The sequence below is a fragment of the Dreissena polymorpha genome, chromosome 1, assembly GCF_020536995.1.
Source record: "Dreissena polymorpha isolate Duluth1 chromosome 1, UMN_Dpol_1.0, whole genome shotgun sequence".
Lineage (NCBI taxonomy): Eukaryota > Metazoa > Mollusca > Bivalvia > Myida > Dreissenidae > Dreissena > Dreissena polymorpha.
In genome coordinates, this window is record NC_068355.1 from 170888425 (window position 1) to 170911100 (window position 22676).

Here is a 22676-nt window from a genome sequence, read left to right on the forward strand (position 1 = left end):
TTATACTGCTGTTATATATACAATAACTCGAAAATGCACATTAACCATGATCAGATAATCAGCCATCGTGGCAACAATTATTTGTAGATTATTATCTGTACCTCTGCGCTTAAACTCGCATGGACCTTTAAGAAAAAATACTCTTCACATACTATAAATATCTGACAGAAATAGCTGACATCATTTGGGTTTGCAATAAATATGGACGCTGAAAAGCCGGTCTATACAATAAAATATACGGTATGAGAATACAAGCATTTACATGATACACATTTTGGAATCTAGGCGTCTCAATTTGTTTACCACATAAGTACAGAGATTTTTTTCTCAAAAGCCAACACTTTGGCATTTCATCGAATAAATCGGTTACAGTGTGTATGGTCACTTCGTAAAAGGCTATTTTGTACTGATCAATTTTGTTATTATTTAAAAACGATTCGTTATTTTCTTTTCTATATGTTGTTATAAGTAATTACTCTGATTATTAAGAAGTACAAATTGTGTTCAAAGAGAATCTATTTAAAACAGAATTGAACATAACCTATAAGCTAACGGCCATGCTTATAATTGGATCGTTATTTTTCCAATGGCTATAGTGGATGCAACAAATCTGCAAACATATTATTTAGAGGTAAACTTGCATTTGTGTTGAGCAAAATAAATTACGTATGTTAAGTTCGTTAAACAATTTAACTCACACGTGTGGAGGTCATGAATGATGCAAACGAAATTTGAGTCGGAACTTTTGCTATTGAAAAGATTGAGTGGACTATTGACGCAAAGAGTATCGCAGGCGGCAATTTATATTGACAGCTCCTTAACTGTGCCCACAGCAATCACAATGTAAATCCTTTAAACTCGTCGCTGTGTAACTTGTCTTATTAAATTAAAATCCGTGCAATATTTTATAAAAATGGTCATTTTGTTACAACTGTTAATGGTTTGCAGACAAAAATGTACAGGAAAAATAAAAATCATAAATTACAAGCAAATTTGTTGAATTGATATCCCCTGCAAATATAATTCTGGACACAAATATTTCTGGACGGATGGACAACGCCAACGTGCAACATCCTCTTATCCATTTATATACTCATACCAAGTTTCAATGAAATCCGTCAAAGCACTTCCAAGATATGGCTCCGGACACACACTTAAAACATATTTTCAATATACAAAGGGCCATTACTCCGTTATTATCCAATGGTGTACAATGCCATTCGGCGTGCATCATCCTCTTATCCATATATATACTCATACCAAGTTTCAATGAAATCCGCCAAAGCACTTCCAAGAAATGGCTCTGGATACACAAAAAAACATTTTTTTCAATATACAAAGGGCCATAACTCCGTTATTAACAGATGGTGTACAATGCCATTCGGCTTATCCATATATATACTCATACCAAGTTTCAATAAAATCCGCCAAAACACCTCCAAGATATGGCTCCGGGCACAAAAGTGCCGGACGAAAGGACGGAAAGACGGACGGACGGAAGGACGGACAACGCTAAAACAATATCCCTCTGCCTATGGCGGGGGATAATAATACATGTTGTAATACGGTAATGGACAATTATCACATTGAGTGTAATGCCGGCATGAATTTAATACGAACAAAGCTCGGAACCAGTCGAAGGTTGAGCCATTAAAAACATGTACACTATACAATAATGTATGTGTATAAGTTATGTTTCATGAATAAAAACAACAATGTTTACAAATTAATATACTAGTAGACAAGCAGATACAATCACAGGTAAAATAGAAGAAACACAACGGTAAAAGGACCATAATCAAAAGGTGCATATGAATAACATGTCCATGTCATATACACTACATACATAATTTTAATAAAATATTTTTTATCAAATAACAAATACATAGATAGAATTCATATATAAAAACAAAAGCACGACAACCGTTACAAAGTCACTCTACCAAGTACCAAAGGTCTGTGGTTTACGGTCTTTTTTAAATTATGATTATTATTCCATTTCAAGAGTTATACAATATACGTTTAAGTCATCTACATCATAATGATAACGATATAATGAATAAATTGTCATATACAATAATTCACACGTAATTCTAATGAGAAATCGTCGATAATTGTAAAAAAACACCAAATAACACAAACACTTAAATAAAAATCGAGTTCTTCAAAAATATACATGTATATGTAATTGTTCAAACGTCGCAAATTCTCAAACTGAACCTAACCTGCCTTAACGTAGTGACCCCCTTCTAGGCTTGTAAACCGAGAAATGTTAAATGTCTTTTAAAATTATAAAATACGATACATGATTGTTCAAATACACGTATTAAATTGGGAAATAATGAAGTATGTTCATAAGCCGAAAAAAATCGGGATACGACGAAATGACGATACACCATAACTTGAAATTAACAAAACAATATCAATGAATGTGCACAGATGTCGAGTATTACCCCGCTCGACATCACCCTGTGTCCCTTTTTAGCACATGCAATACCTTGTTATTCGTGGTGTTATACAACCCTTGCGAATAAAGACTACAATTTGAGCGTTTTCATTGGCTGCAGTTTTCTTCTGTTCTAAATCTACTGCTGACCATACACAATTAAATAGTTAATATAAATTGTACACATTAATTATACATTTGAGAGCTGTTAAATCAGGCTCTGGCATCCCTATTAATAAATGTTCTTAGATATAAACATATCTCTCTTATGATTAGATCTTGTTGTTTGGCGTTTAGTTTAAACTTTAAACATACACATAAAAATGGTACTTGACTATGCATGTAAACATATTGTGGCAATGTTCAACCACTTTGTGATCTGGAAAACCCTCAAATATTATTATTTTGTTACACAAACATATTACACATCTGTGTATTCCTTTTTCTATAATTAATATATTAAAATAGTCCTATTTGGATTCAAATTTTTAAACCACAGATCACAAAGTCTAAAGACTCCAACAAACCCATTGCAGTATATACTGAACAGTGGGTCTGGTAATGATGCTGCCACATACAACAGTATGTGTGTTTTCACCATCTTTACTTATAAAAATTGGGCTATTCTTTCTCTCTCTCCTCCTTAAAAAACAATACAAAGAATAACATACAATAACAACATCATATGAATGATATAAATTAATAATAAGTACAGTAACGTAACAAAAACATAGTAATCTAATACTATAAAACAACTCCAAGTTCTTTTGGATTAACTCATTCTTTTTCTTTCATTTATATTTTTGCATATAAACCATTATTGTTTACTTTTTCTTAAAAGTACAAAGTCAGCCGTGGGAAAATCTATTTTAAAACGGATTGACCTACTGGAAATCCTTAATAAGAAATTTCGGCCAATCAGCGCCATCGTTATATAAGCGCATCAACCAATTAAAACGCCGCTTTTTTAACCGCGTTAGGCCTATTCACTGTATAGCACTGCGTCTTTTTAACGCTTCATATAAAGGTTATATATTTTTAAACCAATAGATTTTTATTAAGGCACCGCACCAACACTGCAAAGTTTTATATTTATACCAATGGTACAGCCCAGTAAAATCGGGCTGTCCATTTTATGGCCGTTTTCGGCTTTTTATGCAGAGTTCTATGTTAAGCAGTGTGCTCGGGCAATGGTTTTTAACCGAAGTCCCGAGGGTAAATAACCCCATTAGTCAGTTAGTACACATTAATTAAATATAATTTTGCTGATAACTTGTAAATTAAACTGTTTTATGATAATCCACGGAAACCAGCAATTATCCCAAAGATATATTTATTTCATTTACAATACGTTACAAAAAGATTCGAAACTACTAATTTCATGCTTATTATATGAAACTCGTCCAAACAAAGTGACAAACTTTCATAACGGTTTAATGAAAATTTGATTTAAACCGACTATTTTTGGTATATCATATGAATTGTTACCCCTGTGACGGATACAATGATAAGTGGAACATCGAACACTATTCTCTTAAAACCATATACAGGTGGATATCATTCACATTTGAACTACATCGTAATTCTTCTGGAATTCATCCCCATCAGTCCGTTATTGAGATGAAAGGTCGATTAGCATTTGTACCCACTTTCAGGCGAAACAAAAGTATTGCTTACATTCTGTGTATGTCCAGTCGGCCCTATTGTAAGTGTCAGAGCTTTTTTATCTACATGTTTTAACACTCCACTATCGGTTACGGATGAAAATTCCCCAGAAGATAGACCGTTGAAACTTTGATTGGTCGGGGAAAGAGACTGCGATGTACCGCTGTTCCCGACAAATGATGAACTGGTCTCACTTCTGCTATATCCACGGTCACTTTGACCAGAAATGCCGGCTGAATTATATCCACTTGAAGAGCCTGTATAGGAACCAGATCTAAACAAATAGTCATTGAAATCAGATGGCCTAGACATACTTGCATTGGTTGGTGGCGATTCACCTCCAGAGTACATGAAACCCTCTCCACGCATAGGATGAATCAAGTTATCAGCGTCACAATGTGATGCATTACCATGTTGATCAGTGTCATGATTGCTCCAATTTGGGTCAATAAACTTCAAATCTTCAGCTTTATTTTCATGTGTTTGATTGTCAGCTACAATTGTTCTTGTTACTTGTTCATTCTCTGTTTCCAAAGCATTCATATACATATGGGCCATCGCAATATCATGGTCAGAATCCTGCCTTTCGACCTGATCTAGAATCCGATCATATATGGTCGCTTGTTGTGGGTTCAGTTGCAGAACCTGGTTGTGTAGGTATGTTTCTGCTCTCAAAGCATTGTCCATATTCGCATTGCGATGATAGTATTCGGTATTTTCATCATATTCAAACACAGCATCAGAGGTTGGGCTTACTTCTTGACGTGGTCCTATAAAATTCATAGGAGAAGAAGGCGCACTTTCCGCCAGTAGAGGCCTTTCAGAATTTCTTCTATTGTTATCGTCACATTTCGCCTTTGCATTGACCATAGTTTCTCGCCCAGGTTTTGGGAGTTTGTTTTGCAGATGACACCAGAAATTCTTATGTTTTCTCTGCGAATCTTTTTCAGTTGGAACCTTAACTTTTGGAAGACGCTTCCAAAAGCCAACATCATTACTGACCGACTTAATCTCAACACCATTCATAACTGAACCATCGGTCTCCAATTGTCCTTCCTCGATTGTCGAGATAACGTGTTCCGGTTCAAGGTCATCTATTTCCAAACAGAGAATATCTTTCCCATATTCCATCAAGGTTGTGAGAAATCGCAGTGCCCATCGATCATGAAGCAGATTATTCGTATACAGAAAATGCACGGCTGCGCTCTTATCGAAATATGCTGATGTTGTGACAACGAACTCTGAAATAAATGAAATAATAATCTAATGAAAGATTCCTTCTATAACTTATCCTAATATCTCCACTGATCAATTGTTCTGAAAACGGAATCATTATATAATTCGAGGACATGATACCGAAAACAGCTGATTTACTGAAATCAGTGAGTTTTTCCACCTTTACATCGTGATAGTGGCGTTAAACTTTGAATTAAATGTATGTTCTCCAGTACGCATTTAAATGATGCTATATATTAATTATTTATTTTCTCGATAGATTTCGTGATACTCTGGTATTTCAAATGACTCCAGATATGGCATACCTGAAAGAATGAAAAAAACAACAACTTCTGAATGCATTTGTATAATGGAAAAGGATAAATACAAGCATGAAACATATCGTTATTACTCAAAGTTTTCGGTTAATTCTTTTTTGTGATTCTTGATTTTCGGACATACGGGATTTCGTCCATAAATTATTACTCTTAATTTTCGGACATTAGACTACATTTTACAGCGCTATTTTACCAGATTTCTTCCCTATTTTACTTACTTCTTTTTTCATAAAATCTTGTGTCACTTCGATCATGCATTTTTCATGACCGGATTAAACTAATAAAACCTGGCAGATGAATCCCTTAGGCCTATGGCCCATTACATTTGCGTAATTGGGTTAAAAACCATGTATGCCGTTATTAAACAATGGTTTCACACCTATGACAAATACTTTTCACTCCAAAAAAACGTAATGCACGTCTTTTGTTAAACAAACAATTGAAAGTGTTACAACGACTGACGAACAAACAAAGAATTCATAAGTTGCATATTTTGTTTCTTTTATAGTAACTTTCTGTACACGAATAAATCAAGTGAAATTATTTATAATAAAATGTAAATATATATAAAAGTATGAACACACGAACCCGAACGTTAATCAAACATTGCCGACTTTGCAAACTTATATACTAAAGCGATCAATTATGACACCCATTTGCTATACTGTTTTCGGTAACTGTTTTCGGTATCTGTTTTCGGTAGTATTTATTTGTTTCATAGTTTGAATTAGGGTTCTTGAATTAATAGACTTCTATACAAATTAATAAAATAGAATTGGTTATGTATTATCGATATCTATTTCTTACAAACATATTGAATATATACTGTTTTCGTATATTTGTTCACTGTTTTCGGGCGTACATTTTACTGTTTTCGTATATGAAACAAGAGGGCCAAGATTGCCCTGGTTCGCTCACCTGAGAGGAGTCGGTTCATTCAATCTTTACCTTATGTCAAACTTGACCTAGATATTGACCAGACAAACATCCTGGTCAAGTTTCATCAATATTGAACAAAAACTCAGGCGTATGGAGTGTTTTTGTTTTTGTAAGATTTGAAATGGTGACCTATAATCAAACTTGACTGAGATCTTTCAGCAACTTTGATAAAGAATGCTTGAGAAATGTGAATGCTAGAGTGTTTGCAAACCAAATGTGGACGGACGGACAGCGGACAAAGACCAATCCTAAAACCTCACCTGAGCAATCAGGTCAGCTAAAAAGTGTGTTTCACCGATCTGAGCCATTTTCCAACTTGTCCAAGAAATCAATAAAACCAATGTATTGACTACGTTTCACGATGATTAGGCAAAATGTGACTTCCATAGTGTTCGATCACAAGGTTTCTCTCTATATAGTCACATAAGGAAAACTGCCCCCCCCCCCGTGGCAGCCATGTTTATTGACCCATCGGGACCATTTGCAAACTCATCTGAGATATATATAAAACCAATCTTTTCACCAAGTTTCATGATGATTGGGCAAAAAATGTCACTTCTAAAGTGTTCACAAGCTTTTTTTTACAATATAAATATAAGAAAACTGCCCCCCCCCCCGACAGTCATGTTATTTAACTGACCGGAACCAGTTTCCAACTCAACTCTATATCAAGGAAACAAATATTCTGACCAAATTTCATGAAAATTGGGCCAAAAATGTGACTTCTAGAGTGTTCACATGTTTTCACTCTATACATATAAAGAAAAATGACCCGCCCACTGGCGGCCATGTTTTTTCACCGATCTGGACCATTTTCGAACTCGTCCGACATATCAATAAAACCAATGTTTTGATAAACTTTCATGATGATTGGGCCAAAATTGTGACTTCTAGAGTGTTTACAAGGTTTCTCTATAGCCATGTAAGGAAAACTGCCCCGCCCACTGGCGGCCATGTTTTTCAACGGAGCGGAACCACTTTTGAACTCAACCAACATATCATTAAGACAGACATTTAGAAAAAGTTACATGAAGATTGGGCATTAAATGTGACTTCTACAGTGTTTACAAGCTTTTTCTTTTTTTGACCTAGTGACCTAGTTTTTGACCCAGCATGACCCAGTTTCGAACTCGATCGAGATATCATTGGGACAAATATTCTGACCAAGTTTCATGAAGATCGGACAATAAATGTGGCCTCTAGAGTGTTTACGAACAAAATAATGTGGACGGACGGATGACGGACAAACACCGGTCACAAAAGCTCCCCTGAGCAATCAGGTGAGCTAAAAAAAACACCCAACCTCGAATAACAATTAACACGTTAATGATACACATATCTACACTGTATTATTATGACAAGAGGGCCTGAAATGCCCAAAGTCGCTCACCTGAGATAAAAAGAAATGACCTGTTCTTTGCAGCCCAAGATATCAATTGAAATGTTCTAACCAAGTATCATGAAGAATGAACAACAAATGGCCCCTTGGCGGCCATATTTTTTTAACAGACCTGAACCATTTTTTAACTCTTCCAAGATATGTCCCAATTTCATGAAGATTAGGAAAAAAATGTGTCTTCTAGACTGTTCACATGTTGTCACTATATACATATAAAGAAAACTGCCCCACTCCCTGGCCGCCATTTTTTTTCACTGATCACAACCATTTTCAACCTCGTCCGAGACATCCACATAACTAATGTTTTGACAAAATTCAATGATGATTAGGCAAAACATGTGACTTTTAGAGTGTTCACAAGCTTTTTTACTATATAAATATAAGGAAAAAGACCCCCCCCGCTGGCGGCCATGTTTTGTTACCGATCCAAACCATTATGGAACTCAACTGTCCTATCCAGGTGTGGTAGTGCGGTCTCCTTCGCTTACGCAAATGAACCGGTCACAGGACGGTTACAAGTTATGTAACTTTGTAAGCACTTATGTAATGCGGAAATATTTATTTGACAAACTCTTATTTTCGGTAAGGATGAATATACTGACTGGTTGTAATTCAATTAACTAAAGGCGTTCATTCAGGGACGCCTAAATACACTCAAAGAATTTATTTATAAATGAAAACCAAGGCAGCTTTAACAAAAATAACTAATTTTTATTCCAAGAACTCGGACAATGAAGAACAATGACAGAAAATTAAGAACAGGTACAAGCCAAGTCTAAAGAATCTAAGTATCGTTACAAAAATGAACAACATACAGCAAATACCTTAATGAATGTAAAAAGAAGTTCAAAATCTGTCAAAAAAACTGATATAAATATAAGTTACTGTTAGTCTAGACAGTGCTTCAAAAATCTAGTTTACAAAATAGGTCTAATTTAATCTAAAGAACAATATTTTTGGAGATTAGGAAACTTCAGTGAATCAAATGTAAAAATAAGAACAAGAGGGCCAAGATGGCCCTAGTTCGCTCACCTGAGAGGAGTCGGTTCATTCAATCTTTACCAAATGTCAAACTTGACCTAGATATTGTCCAGACAAACATCCTGGTCAAGTTTCATCATTATTTCATCTGCGAGTCATGATCAATGTACCTATGAAGTTTCATGATCCTAGGCGTAAGCATTCTTGAAACCATTTTTCTAAGTTGAGTCACCATGACCTTGACAGCCGTTGTGTGAATAGGTTTTTTGGCACTGTGACCTTGACCTTTGACCTAGTGACCTGATAATCAATAGGGGTCATCTGCAAGTCATGATCAATATACCTATGAAGTTTCATGAACCTAGGCATAAGCGTTCTTGAGTTATCATCCAGAAACCATTTTTCTATTTCAGGTCACCGTGACCTTGACCTTTGACTTAGTGACCTGAAAATCAATAGGGGTCATCTGCCAGTCATGATCATTGTACCTATGAAGTTTCATGATCCTAGGCCTAAGCGTTCTTGAGTTAGTATCCGGAAACCATTTTACCATTTCGGGTCATCGTGACCTTGACCTTTGACCTAGTGACCTGAAAATCAAAAGGGGTTATCTGCGAGTCATGATCAATGTATCTATGAAGTTTCATGATCCTAGGCATAAGCGTTCTCGAGTTATCATCCGGAAACCATTTAACTGCTTTGGGTCACCATGACCTTTGACCTAGTGACCTGAAAATCAATAGGGTTCATCTTTGAGTCATGATCAATGTACCTATGAAGTTTCATGATCCTAGGCATACACGTTCTTGACTTATCATCTGGAAACCATTTTACTATTTCGGGTCACCATGACCTTGACCTTTGACCAAGTGACCTGAAAATCAATAAGGGTCATCTACCAGTCATGATCAATGTACCTATGAAGTTTCATGATCGTAGGCCTAAGCGTTCTTGAGTTATCATCCGGAAACCCTTTTACTATTTTGGGTCATCGTGACCTTGACCTTTGACCTAGTGATCTGAAAATCAATAGGGGTCATCTACGAGTTATGATCAATGTACCTATGAAGTTTCATGATCCTAGGCCTAAGCGTTCTTGAGTTATCATCCGGAAACCATTTTACTATTTCGGATCATCATGACCTTGACCTTTGACCTAGTGACCTGAAAATCAATAGGGGTTATCTGCGAGTCATGATCAATGTATCTATGAAGTTTCATGATCCTAGGCATAAGCGTTCTTGAGTTATCATCCGGAAACCATTTTACTGCTTTGGGTCACCGTGGCCTTGACCTTTGACCTACTGACCTTAAAATCAATAGGGGTCATCTGCGAGTCATGATCAATGTACCTATGAAGTTTCATGATCCTTGGCATAAGCGCTCTTGAGTTATCATCCGGAAACCATCTGGTGGATGGACGGTGCGCCATGAGCAAAACAATATACCCCCTCTTCTTCGAAAGGGGGGGGGCATAATGAGAAAACTGCCCCCCTTCCAGCAGCCATGTTATTCAACTGACCAGAACCATTTTTGAACTACACTCTCGTATCAAGGAAACCAATGTTCTGAGCAAATGTCATGAAAATTGGGCCAAAAATGTGACTTCTACTGTGTTCACATGTTTTCACAATAAACATATAGAGAAAAATGCCCCGCCCACTGGCGGCCATGTTTTTTCACCGATCCCGACCATTTTCAAACTCGTCGGAGATATCAATAAAACCAATGTTTTGACCAACTTTCATGATAATTGGGCAAAAATTGTCACTTCTAGAGCGTTTACAAGGTTTCTCTATAGCCAAATGGGGAAAACTGCCACTATATACATATAGAGAAAAATGCCCTGCCCACTGGCGGCCATGTTTTTTCATCGATTTGACCATTTTCGATCTTGTCCGAGCCATCAATTGAACCAATGTTTTGACCAACTTTCATGATAATTGGGCAAAATTGTGACTTCTAGAGTGTTTACAAGGTTTCTCTATAGCCAAATAAGAAAAACTGCCCCGCCCACTGGCGGCCATGTTTTTCAACGGATCGGAACCACTTTTAAACTCAACCAAGATATCATTAAGACAAACATTTTGACAAAGTTACATGAAGATTGGACATGAAATGTGACTTCTACAGTGTTTACAAGGTTTTTCTTTTTTTTGACCTAGTGACCTAGTTTTTGACCCGGCACAACCCAGTTTCGAACTCGGCCGAGATTTCATTGGGACAAAGCTTCTGACCAAGTTTCATAAAGATGGGACAAGAAATTTGGCCTCTAGGTTATTTACGAGCAAATGCTAACGGACGGACGGACATACGACAGACAAAGATCGGTCACAAAAGCTCACCTGAGCAATCAGATGAGCTAAAAATTTACTACAGTTATTGAAATAGAATAGAGTCTATCTAATTTAGAAAGTGCCAAATAAAAATAATCTAAATAATAAGAATAAATTAGAAAATAATGCCAAAATGTCTTGATGCTGGTGTTAAAAATAATTTAGAGTTTAATTACTTCAAAATTCCAACCTTTTTCAAGAGCTGTTAACTTTTCAAGAAAGCATCAAGAGGTGTTTAAATCAGCCCAAACAGCTTATTTTATACAGTTCAGAAGAGATCAATGGCAGAGTAGTCAATTTTCCCTCAGAACAGTGCATTTATCAATGGTCAATATCTTCCCAAATTCCAGAGCAGAACTAAAAATAGATTACTGAACCAGGTTAAACAAGGGAGATAAATACTGCATAAATAATGCAAAATCGTGTACATGTTGTCTTTCTTTCAGTAATCTCTTAGTTGAAAGGCTAATCATAAGTTTAGACGACTAAAACAAATATGTTAACTATGAAAATTCTGTGTTATGAAAAATTACATAACACAGTTAATGTCACATAATATTGACATAATAAAACCAACTTTACTACACAGGAAACCAATGTTCTGACCAAATTTCATGAAGATTGAGCAAACTAGAAAGTTAACAAGATTTTACTATAGCCATATATAGCGATATAAGGAAAAATGCCCCGCCCCTTGGCAGCCATGTTTTTCAAGCCAAGGTTACCGTTTTTGAACTCATCCAAGATATCATTGGGACAAATCATCTAAGCAAGTTTCATGAAGATCGGAATTTAAATGTGGTCTCTAGAGTGTTAACAAGGTTTTACTATAGCCATATAAGGAAAAATGCCCTGCCTCCTGGCGGTCATGTTTTTCAACCAACACCATTTTCGAACTTGTCCAAGATATTATTGGGATGAATCTTCTGACCAAGTTTTATGAGGATCGGACAATAAATGTGGCTCTGGAGTGTTAACAAGATTTTGCTATAGCCATATATAGCCATATAAGGAAAAATGCCCCGCCCCTTGGCAGCCATGTTTTTCAAGCAAACGTTGCCATTTTCGAACTCATCCAAGATATCATTGAAACTAATCTTCTGACCAAATTTCATGAAAATTGGACAATAAATGTGGCCTCTAGAGAGTGAATAAGGCAAATATTGACGTCGCACAACGCACGACGAACAACGGACGACAGACAAAAGGCGATCACAAAAGCTCACCATGAGCACGTTGTGCTCAGGTGAGCTAAAAACATTAATAATCAAAGGGGAGTAACTACTGTAAACTTAAATGCAATATTTAGAAGAGTTGTCTCGCATGTTACATGACCTTAATTCATGATTGTTTACAAGCCGTTTTACTATATAAATATAAGGAAAACTGCGCGGTCCCCCTGGCAACCATGTTTTTTAATAGACCGGCATCATTTTCAAACTTAACTCACATATCTAGGAAACAAAAGTTCTGACAAAATTTCATGAAAATTGGGCAAAAAATGTGACTTCTAGAGTGTTGACATGTTTTCACTATATACATACAGAGAAAAATGCCCAGCCCACTGGCGGCCATGTTTTTTCACCGATCTGGACCATTTTCGAACTCGTCCCAGGAATCAATACAAGAGCACCGCCTTGCGGGTGCAGACCGCTCATCTATTTTCTTTTTAAAGGTGAAGGGACTCTCATTTTCAATCACAAAGGAGGGAGGGGTGGAGTGAAGAGGGGTGCATTGTGTGGGGGTGTGGACATTTATTACATTATGTTCCAAAAATGCAAAAAAAAGGAAAATAAAATAAAATTCGGGGGGTGGGGGGTGGTGGGGTGGGGATTCTTGGGTGCGATGGTTGGAGGGTATTTCAAACATAAATAATAAAAATAAATATTTGTGTTTTTTAACAGTTTCAAAAAAAAATTGGGGGGGGGGGGGGGGTGATGTGGGGGGTATAGTGTGAGGGTGTGGTGGTAATTTGTGAGATGATCTTAAAAAAAAAAAAAAAAAAAAAAAAATTAGGGGGGGGGGGATTCGGGTGGGGGGTGGGGGGAAGGGGGGTGGGGGGGGATTCTTGGGTGCGATGGTTGGACGGTATTTCAAACATAAAATAATCAAAATAAATAGTTTTGTTTTTTAACCGTTTAAAAAAAATAGGGGAGGGGGTGGGGTGGGGGGGGTATAGTGTGAGGGTGTGGTGGTCATTTGTGAGATGATCTTAAAAAAAAAAAAAAAAATAGGGGGGGATTCGGGGGGGGGGGGAGGAAGGGGGGGGGGGGCACGGGCGATGGTTTGGGTGGAGTCTATTGTGGTATGTCAGGTAAGAGTAGTTTTGTCAAAGTATCAATCAAATCTAATCATAAATAAAGAAGTTATGGCAATTTTAGCAAAATTTAATAATTTGACCTTGAGAGTCAAGGTCATTCAAAGGTCAAGGTAAAATTCAACTTGCCAGGTACAGTAACCTCATGATAGCATGAAAGTATTTGAAGTTTGAAAGCAATAGCTTTGATACTTAAGAAGTAAAGTTGATCGAAACACAAAATTTAACCATATATTCAAGTTACTAAGTCAAAAAAGGGCCATAATTCCGTAAAAATGACATCCAGAGTTATGCAACTTGTCCTTTTACTGAACCCTTATGACAGTTTGCGAGTGTTCCAAGTATGAAAGCAATATCTATGATACTTTAGGGGTAAAGTGGACCAAAACACAAAACTTAACCAAACTTTCAATTTTCTAAGTATAAAGGGCCCATAATTCCGTCCAAATGCCAGTCAGAGTTACATAACTTTGCCTGCACAGTCCCCTTACGATAGTTAATAAGTGTTGCAAGTATGAAAGCAATAGCTTTGATACTGTAGGAATAAAGTGGACCTAAACACAAAACTTAACCAAATTTTCAATTTTCTAAGTATAAAAAGGGCACATAATTCTGTCAAAATGCCAGTCAGAGTTACATTACTTTGCCTGCACAGTCCCCTTATGATAGTTAGTAAGTGTTTCAAGTATGAAAGCAATAGCTTTGATACTTAAGGAATAAAATGGACCTAAACACAAAACTTAACCAAAATTTTCAATTTTCTAAGTATAAAAAGGGCACATAATTCTGTCAAAATGCACGCCAGAGTTATCTAACTTTGCCTGCCCAGTCCCCTCATGATAGTAAGTAAGTGTACCAAGTTTGAATGCAATAGCATTGATACTTTCTGAAAAAAGTGGACCTAAACGCAAAACTTAACCAAAATTTTCAATTTTCTAAGTATAAAAAAGGGCACATAATTCAGTCAAAATGCACGCCAGAGTTATCTAACTTTGCCTGCCCAGTCCCCTCATGATAGTAAGTAAGTGTACCAAGTTTGAATGCAATAGCATTGATACTTTCTGAGAAAAGTGGACCTAAACGCAAAACTTAACCGGACGCCAACGCCGACGCAGATGCCGACGCCAAGGTGATGACAATAGCTCATAATTTATTTTCAAAAAATAGATGAGCTAAAAACCAATGTTTTGACCAACTTTCATGATGATTGGGCAAAAATTGTGACTTCCAGAGTGTTTACAAGGTTTCTCTATAGCCAAATTAGGAAAACTGCCCCGCCCACTGGCCGCCATGTTTTTTTAACGAACCGGAACCACTTTTGAACTCAACCAACATATCATTAAGACAAACATTTTTACAAATTTACATGAAGATTGGGCATGAAATGTGACTTCTACAGTGTTTACAAGTTTTTTCTTTTTTTTGACCTTGTGACCTAGTTTTTGACTCGGCAGGACCCAGTTTCGAACTCGACCGAGATTTTATTGGGACGAAGCTTCTGACCAAGTTTCATGAAGATCGGACAATAAATGTGGCCTCTAGAGTGTTTATGAACGATTGTTAACAGATGGATGGACGGACGGAAGGACGACGGACAAAGACCAGTCACAAAAGCTCACCTGAGCAATCAGGTGAGCTAAAAAAACTGAATGTGGATTATTTTTATTAAAATAAATTTTATTAAAAAGTTTTAACATATATGTTGAAATATCGTTAAACTACTATTCTTTTTTGAACCAGGCATAGGAAAGAGCGATGTTTTCGTCTTAATAGTCAATGCTTTCATATAATAAAAACACTGTTTTCGGTACATTTTACTGTTTTCACGAAAACAGTACTGTTTTCGGTATCTAGTCATACCGGACTCAAGATAAATAGAGAGAGGAAACCAAAGGTTACTCCTTATCTTAACCTCCTAGGCCAATATGATTATTTAAGGGCTGTAACTGGGTGTAAACAACTTTTTTATCTAATTAATTTGGGGCTGCATCTGAAAGTTACTCCTTATCATATCTCGAAAGCCAATAGTTGACTTGTGATTATTTTAGGGCTTGAATAACTAAGTATTTTTATCTAAAGAGGCCAACATTGACTCATAATTATTAAAGGGATGCGACTGGAACTAACTCCTTTCATTTCCTATGCCAATTTGTGACTTATAGTTATTTTAGGGCTATTCAACTTGAAGCTACACTTTATTTTTAAATTGTTCCTTATTTTCATCTTCTTTGATAATAGTTAATTCATGATTATGTCAGGTATTCAACTTAAAGTAAGTCCTTTTTTTCATCTCCTATGCCAATTGTTGACTTTTTCAGGCATGCAACTTAAATTCATATTTATTTCAATCCTAATCAAATAAATGATCAAATCGGGGATGCCATCGGATCATTATTGTCATCTCCTAATGTCAATTGATAGTTGGTTCATGGGTACAAAATGGATGCAACTTAAAGTTACCTCTTAAGTGGATTTCTCTTGGTCAATAGTAAAATCACGATTATTAAAATAACGCATCTGGAAGTTTCTCCTTATTTGTATATCTCATGCCAATATTTGACTGATGAGTACTAAAGGAAAATGACTGGAAGTCACTCATAATAGTATTGTTATAGGTATTATCTTTTTTTCCCGTGAACAGTAGTCCTGAATTCATGATTTCTCAAGGATAAAATCATAAAAACTTTAAAGCCATGATAACTCTTAACTCAGTGTCCGACAAATCCATTGCCCGGAGCCCGGGGGCTACCAAAATTTTTCATCGGGCTACTGAAATTTTCCAGCTGACGCCCGCCGGGCTACTAATAAATCTATAAGAGCGGTAGCCCGGTCACGCTATAATTCTATTGTTGGCTATAAGTATGCATTGTGCTATTTTATGCCAGAATAAAGATATGTAATGTTATATTGACAGACATACGTAGGATAAACACGCTGACCATGTGTTTGTACACTGTGTATTGCTTATAATCCGAAAACAAAGTGCAATCAATTATCTAATCAGTCACCAATCACTTGCGGTAATGTCTTTAACAGTAACAGTGTATTTTAATCATCCAATCAGAATCAACATCTGTCGTCTGCTAATAATATAATGAGAGCCGGTTGGATAGTTGGCGCGCATGATGCAACATCATTTCGCAGTTTGGAATTCTTTGTTAACCGCAACAATGAGTAATAGCGACAACGTTTTTGATGTCGTTAAATATCCAAGGACGCCGAACATTAAATAAATCAAAACAATAGCGGATTCTTCAAAACGGTAACGAAACCGAAAATGAATATTAATGACAACTTTGTGAATGCGGTTAACACCTGCTAATTAGTTTGCATTGTCAATTAATAATTGGATTAATCGGCTGTTAATCAATAATCCCATATATGCCCGATTTATATTTTTAAAACCAAATTATGGGTGGGTAATATAGACGATAAGAGTCATAAACACAAACGTTTGAAATTTTCTAAAGTGTCAAATGAATTTCGGCATATGGTTCTATTTAAAGATATGATGAAATAAGCTCCCAATCAGGACCGTTGTATTGCAACATGCGTAAATAACCTGCCACGGTTTGCACGCGTTTTGTACAGCTATTTTAGGTTACAAAATTCTACATTTAAGAAATGAATTTCTTTGTCCTGATAAAAAGCGCGCGAAAATTGGCGTGGGTGTATGTATTTGTAAATAAAAATTTCGTAGCGGGTACAACATTGAGATAATTTAATTTCAATTAAAAGTTTCGTTGAGAATTTCAACTAAAGTACCGAGGTATCTCGCGAATTATTTGGCATTGACATTTTCTCTTAATAAAATATCATGTAAACATGCTGTATCGTTACCGTTACGCTGTATCAGTTCCTTCATTATTGAAACAATTATTGTATTGTATACTGACTGCACACAAGTGTTGTAACATACGGATGCCATATGTTAATTCGGACAGTACTTAAAGTCGGGCACAAGTAAATAAATGATTTGATGCTCTTGATTTCTTGAAACTCGGTATTTGTTGTTAACAAGGGCAATTGCATTGATTAATACCATACGAGTCAATCGTATTGATCATCTAAATGCTTTATTTACGTTTACGACTCAACGTGCTGTCCGAATTTAAGTACACATACATGTGCACATACATGTAATATCTTCATGTAGTATATGATTTTCTTTGGTACATTTACATTTAAGTACACGGTGCCTGTACTGTAACTTTAATTTACGATATTGACTGTGTACATCAGACTACTTGCTGTTTTATGTATATGTATGGATACATATTATGTATACAGAGCTCCAGATAAGGGTCGTATTTTCGTAATTACGAATTATTTTCAAGTCCGTTACGTATTTATTTTAAAATCTTGTCGTACCATTAAGAATTACAAAATCAAGTTACGAATATTATTTTTACATCGGTTCGTATCGATTTTTATTGAGTTCTTTTCGCGTATTAAAGATCTTTGCGGTGCTTATATAGAATGGTTATCGGGTTTGTTTAACAAAGCGCATTTTTTCCAATAAAAGCGGCGTATACAGTCTATCTGTCAAAAAACATTGGCGGCGCCCAGAGAGCGTCCTAAAAAACTGCAAAGCGTCCAAAAACACGCTTTTAACAAATTGTACACAAAGTGAGCCGAAGTTAAATGTTTCGAAAGTTATTATAGAAAAGATCTAATACGATGTTGTATGTTCAGTTGCCGACACAGTTGGAAAAGCTAAACAAAAACGCGACACGACGGGTCCAAACTTAAACACAAAAAACACCCGTTTTAAATGTGAAATATGTACAAATTCATCTAAGGCATGCAATCTAAACACAGTTTGGGCATATGAAGGTATTGGAAAAATAAAATTGTATAATACTGAAAAGACACTGTTGAACTCGTATAAATAAAATTTCTAGTATGTTTATTTTGATTTTTTTTTGCATGAAAATAACCATTATTATTTATTTTTAGGTCATTTAGAAAAAATAAGAATTATTTTCCAAAACTTAGAAGTTACGTTAAGAATAAAATTTAAGAGTTAAGAATTCTTTTTGAAAATCTGGTAGTAATTTAAGAATTTCACAAAACCTTATCTGGAGCTCTGTATATGTAAATGAAGAAATAAAATAAAGATGAAAATCTGCCTCTTATCATTTTGTAGGACAATTTTATGGGCTACCAAATATTTTTTTTGGTAGCCCAGTGGGCTACCTGAAAAATAAGAAATTTGTCGGACACTGCTTAACTACTGAAAGACAATGCTCCACATTGGACAGCAGCAAAGAAGACAATTACATGTAACTGAAACACAATAAAAAAGTAACTATATAGCACGGATTAATTACACCGGTAACTCAAGGGCGATAATCCAAGGGGACCGAAATATCGCACGTTGAGTAAAAAAATTCTGTTTTTGCAAATTGTGTCTTTATCTGTTACAATATTTTCACATTCTTACATAAACTCCCTTATGCTTTAGCCTGTTCCTGGTTTAACAAACCATATCATAGTCTCCTACCTGTTCCCGCATTAATGTCAGCAGATATAAAGACATCGTAGAATTTTTCTGTAAGCTTCTGCTTGATCTTCTCTGCCTTTTCACCGTCATCATCAGCATGGTAAAGAAACACATGGTATTCATACTTTTCCTCTGAAATAAAACACACATTTAAGGTACATATGTATTGGTAAATAACAGCATATTAATACTTTAAGCAGACAAAAATAACAAGAGGGCCTTTGAGCGCTCACCTGAGTTCATAGACACCAAATGTTTAACCCATTTATGCCTAGTGGACTCTCCCATCCTTCTAAATTGGATTAATTTATTTCCAAAATTAGGGATGTCTAGGATATTTATTTCTATATTTACAATATTCCTTTAAGCAAACAGTGCAGACCCTGATGAGACACCGCATCATGCGGCGTCTCATCTGGGTCTACGCTGTTTGCCAAGGCATTTTTGGTAGACGCTTGGCATAAATGGATTAAGAATTGACCTGATAGAATGTACCAACTTAGTTAGAGAACAAAATGATTGACCTAAATGAACAATTAATTTGTCCAAAGTGTATGTATGCCCCCTAATTCCACTTTTCCACAAAACTCAGCTTTTGTCAAACCCAATCATTTTATGGCCGAAGTTGACTTTTGACCTATATGTGTGACGTTGATCTTTGAGGTAATGCTACAGGTGATACACACAACACTCAGTTTCCTTACAGAAGACATTTGTGGTCAGTTGTCTCAAAAATGAATGACGAATGAAAAATGTACAACCTGGACAATTTGCTTTATGGCCTAATTTGACCTTTGACCACTAAGTGTGAACCTCATCTTTGAGGTCAACATGCTTGTTATTAGTGGTAATTTATCTTAATATAGCCTGATGAATTACAAAGATACAGTCCCATTAAACTGTTTTCAAACCAAATTTGATCTTTAAAAAGAAACCTTGGCCTTCGAGGTACGAAGACGAGTTTAACACTCGACTACCGTATTTTACCATGCATAGCGCGCAGTTTTTTACCTTCAAATTTCAAAATAAAAATTCAGTGCGCGTAATACATTGACACAACGCTTTCCTGGTTGCTAAATTGCAAAAAATCCATTTCATAATGGTAAATCTTCACAATTGCCGCCATTTTTTTTATTGAAGAAAACTACACCCTATAATGTTATAGACTGAAGGGGCCGTTGTCGAAACAACAAATAGCGGGAAAGGTTAGGAATGAACGGGGTAGTAACAGTTTTGACAAAAATTAAAAGAGGAAAAAAATGTCTTTGTTGGTGTTTTGCACACTTCTTCATTGATTGTTCATTTAAAAAAATCGAGGTATATCGATCCCCGTGCGTCGCGGTAGTGTTTGTTAAAGTTTTTGTTGTCATGAAAACTTGTTGATTTACAACGCAAAACGTCTTATTTGAACTGAGGCTATTTATTTCAATCATATTTCTCAACTTCGCTTTTGCTTTATTTTGATAATTTAATCCAAAGTTTAATGTTAGCAATTCCGAAAATTTGCACTCTATGTGAATTAACAGTTTGACGTCATCAAAGGAAAGCCGCTTCCTGTCTGCAGCAATAAAGCGACAAGTTTCTCGCCGACAAAATTGGCTTCCTTTGTCTAGCAATCAACATGCCGAACCAATCGTGTTTTTGTTCCTCAATGGCAATCGTCCAATTAAATAATAGCACGTGCAAAGCTCCGCCTTCGAACCTTTTGCAGAGAACGGAGGTGGAGTTCAACGGTTAATTGAGCAAGTGTTTTACGTAAGTTGAGTTCCGATTTGCCGAAATTACTCGGCCCTAAGCATTGAAACGACGAATACATTTATCAATGATTTTCCGATCTCTGCATTAATATGCTACTGTGCGGGTATACTACGTAGGTTACAAACCAACAATAGAGATATAGACTAGTTTTATTTTCTTTCAATAGAGACAAACAAATGATATTTGTCAAATGGCTTTACGCCGATAACACCAACTGTATGGAATTGAGCGTTCGGGTGTATTGTTTGTCTCACTATAAATACTTATTAACTAGACGCAGTGAAGGCGCGAAATACTGGGTCAAACTGGAATTAATGGGAAGCATCTCTTAATGGGGAAATATTTAAGGCGATGAAAAATAAAATGGGATCCACGGACGATTTGTGTAAAATTGGACATTGCAATGTTGCGGGTCTGCAGAAGAAGATGCCATACGATGTTGTGAGCGGCAGGTAATGAAAATGTTACACTGTTACAATGTGAGGAATAGGTAATAGTGGTTCGAATTTAATGCGCAGGGGTCTTGAAAAAACACGTGCAGTGGGCGGCAATAAGGACACATCAGTGTTCTCGAGAGAATAATCTTAAAAATTGTCGAAAATATAGTGCTATGCAACCCACCCTCCTGATCGTATAAACGCTTCCTACTTTAAAACAAAAAAATAAGCCCCCGAAAAACTCAGATTAAATGATTGCGCAATATAAGAATGGCGGCCATTTTCGGACAATTTTCCGGTTTTTGGTCTTGAATTCTTTTTTTTCCTCCATTTTGGCTTTAAAAAATCGCATGCGCGTTATACATGGTAGCGCGCTATACATGGTAAAATACGGTAATTGTATGATTAATAGCATTTGTGCCGCCAAATCATTTTAAAATTGATCAAAATATGGCAAAGTTATGACTGAGGCAAGAATTTTCTAGATTTTTATAGCAAAATTTGACGTTTGACCTCTAATAGTGACCTTGCCAGTGTTCATGTAATAATACCAGTGTTACACACATAATGCCGTCCGCTTATGGTTGTCATTTGTAGAAATCTATAAATATAATGGTGAGTGAAAAGTTACAGAACAAACAGGCTGTTTCCATGCCAATTTGATCGTTGAACACTTAAGCGTGACCTTGACCTTAGACTTTGGCATCTGGAAAGGTAAAGAGGTTTTTCTAATATTAGACCAAGTGAAATATGTTTGAACGCGCGTAACCCAGATTTGAACCCTTGTTTAGATTCTTACCTTGTTTTATCAATATTGAGTCATAAATGTGGCAACTGAAATGGTAACACGTTTTTTTTAATGACTTGACTAGTTGACCTTTTGCTTGCATGCATGTGAACCAGATCAAATTTGGCCTAGATATTGTCAAAATAAACATTCCGACCAAGTTTCATCATGATTAAGTAACACATGTAGCCTCTAGAGTGGTTAAAAGCTTCTTTTTTTAAGATTTGACAAGGTTACCTTGTTTTTGGATGCTTGTGACCCAATTTAGAACTGGGTCTAGATATTGTCTGACTAAACATTCTGACCAAGTTTCATAAAGCTTGAGTCATAAAAGTGGCTTCTAGATTGGTAAGAAGATTTTTCTAAGATTTGACCTGACCTAGTTTTTAAACACACATGACTGCGATTCAAACTTGGCCTACATGTATATATTGTTCAGATCAATTTTCTAAAACAGTGTAATCAAGATTGGAGGAAACATACATGTATGGCCTTCAGAGGGGTAACAAGCTAAAGATTGACCACACAAACCGGACACCGGACACAGCACGA

The 22676-nt window shown here is 36.1% G+C and overlaps 1 protein-coding gene and 1 long non-coding RNA gene across 6 annotated transcripts in view; both read right to left on the bottom strand.

The window, feature by feature from the left end:
- The window catches only part of LOC127860853 (uncharacterized), a 70742-nt gene that overhangs the window by 19192 nt on the left and 28874 nt on the right, over positions 1–22676 (bottom strand). The gene's annotated exons all lie outside the window — the stretch shown is intronic.
- Positions 3692–22676, bottom strand: part of LOC127860820 (uncharacterized) — a 65205-nt gene continuing 46220 nt past the window's right edge. For 4 of the 5 annotated variants that reach the window (XM_052399114.1, XM_052399130.1, XM_052399120.1 and 1 more), the window contains exons 8-9: positions 19143–19274; positions 3692–5352 (exon numbers count right to left, since the gene is read on the bottom strand). In XM_052399114.1, coding sequence (XP_052255074.1) covers positions 4079–5352; positions 19143–19274 — 1406 coding nt within the window. In that variant the 3' untranslated portion in view covers positions 3692–4078. The remainder of the gene's footprint in view (positions 5353–19142; positions 19275–22676) is intronic. The other variant, XM_052399145.1, reaches the window with a different exon arrangement.